The sequence below is a fragment of the Myotis davidii genome, unplaced genomic scaffold (genome assembly GCF_000327345.1).
Source record: "Myotis davidii unplaced genomic scaffold, ASM32734v1 scaffold1717, whole genome shotgun sequence".
Lineage (NCBI taxonomy): Eukaryota > Metazoa > Chordata > Mammalia > Chiroptera > Vespertilionidae > Myotis > Myotis davidii.
In genome coordinates, this window is record NW_006287955.1 from 813660 (window position 1) to 815228 (window position 1569).

General features: G+C 55.6%; 1 protein-coding gene across 1 annotated transcript in view; it reads right to left on the minus strand.

Annotated features, from left to right (window-relative positions):
- DENND3 (DENN/MADD domain containing 3) overlaps positions 1 to 1569 on the minus strand; it is a gene marked incomplete at its 3' end in the record, with an annotated part of 73424 nt that overhangs the window by 38935 nt on the left and 32920 nt on the right. Inside the window, exon 8 of the mRNA XM_015561422.1 lies at positions 576 to 980. Coding sequence (XP_015416908.1) covers positions 576 to 980 — 405 coding nt within the window. The remainder of the gene's footprint in view (positions 1 to 575; positions 981 to 1569) is intronic.

Genomic DNA, 1569 nt, shown 5'->3' on the forward strand with positions numbered 1-1569 from the left:
CCTTATTTGAGGCTCTGAAGCTTTCATATAAAGAATTCTTTCAAAAAAAAAATGGTAGCAGAGTAGGAGGATGCTGCATGGACATGCTCCCAGGAACAAGCTGGAATTACAACTGAAATATAGAAAGGCTTCCTGAATAATCAATGGAAAACTCGCAGGAGAGAACCCTGATACCCAAGGCCCGAAGGTGAAGACAGTGCCTGGTCTGTCGAGTCAGCCTGGACGTTGGACCGAAAAGGGTTAACACTGTCCTGCACTAGAGGTTGAGAAGTATAGAGGATCTACCTAAAGCATAGTCACAAACCAAACCAACAACCGAAATGAGGAAACAAAGAAACAACCCCCAATTGAAAGAACTAGTGAATTCTCCAGAAGAAGAGATAAACAGAGATAAGAAATTTATCTGAAACAGAGTTCAGAGTAATGACTGTTAAAAAAGCACAACAGCATGAAAAAAGATATAGTAACTATGAAAAAAGAACAATCTGAGATAACCGGGAATCGGCAGGTCACCGCCCGGCGCCCCAGCTGGGCGCCTCGCCAGAGGTGAGGGTGGGACCCAGACGGTACCTGACCTTGCTGACTTCTTCCAAGTGGCTGAGGTGGCAGCCCATGAGGAAGGCCGTGGGCGCCATGAGGAAGTCCAGCATCTGCCCCGACAGGATGGGCACGAGCGTGTGCTGCCAGCGCAGCGGGTGCAGGTAGGCCAGGAAGCACTCGGCCACCAGCGTCAGCAGCGCCCAGCTCGCCGAGAAGAAGACCAGCCGCTGCTCCGTCAGCAGGCACGCCAGGATCTGCGGGGACAGGCCGGCCGCGGACGCCGTGACCCCAGCAAAGCCAGAACCCGGTGCCGCTTCTGCCTGGGTTTCCCTGCTCCACTTGCCAAAACAAAAGCCCCCGGGATGCCCCCCAAAAGGAGCAATTTGTAAATAGTGTGCACAGCAGTGAATGCTAAAATTTTTAAACAAAAAAATTAACATTTACCCCGCCGGTTGTGGCTCAGCGGTTGAGCACTGACCCAGGAACCAAGAGGTCACCGGTCTGATTCCCAATCAGGGCACAGGCCTGGGTTGCAGGCTCGATCCCCTGATTGCGGGCTCCCGGCCCTGGTGGCGAGCAAGCAGGAGGCAACCAATCCATGTCTCTCTCACACGGGTGTTTCTCTGTCTCCCCCTCCCTTCCGCTCTCTCTAAAGCCAATGGGAAAGTATCCGCGGGTGAGGATTCACAAAAAACGACTGACGAGCCAGCCTAGGCTCCGCGGGTCCCCCACGGGGGTGGCCCGTGGCCCGTCCTCGCACTCGAGGGGGAGGCTGAGCAGGGCAGTGAAGGCTGGGAGAGGCCGCAGCTCCCAGAGCCCAGGGGCGCCCACGGCGCACGGGAAAAGCACCGTGAAAATGTGGGGGGAGTGCAAGGAAGATGGGAGGTGCAAACACGGGGAGGGCCAGTGTGGGGGCTCAGAGGAACCCCAAATAAGCCCTCGGGGGGGAGCCTGCCACGCAGCTCGTTACAGGTGCTGAGTGTGGGCCTGCAGGAACCTATCGCTTATCTGTACCATGAACATGACCTC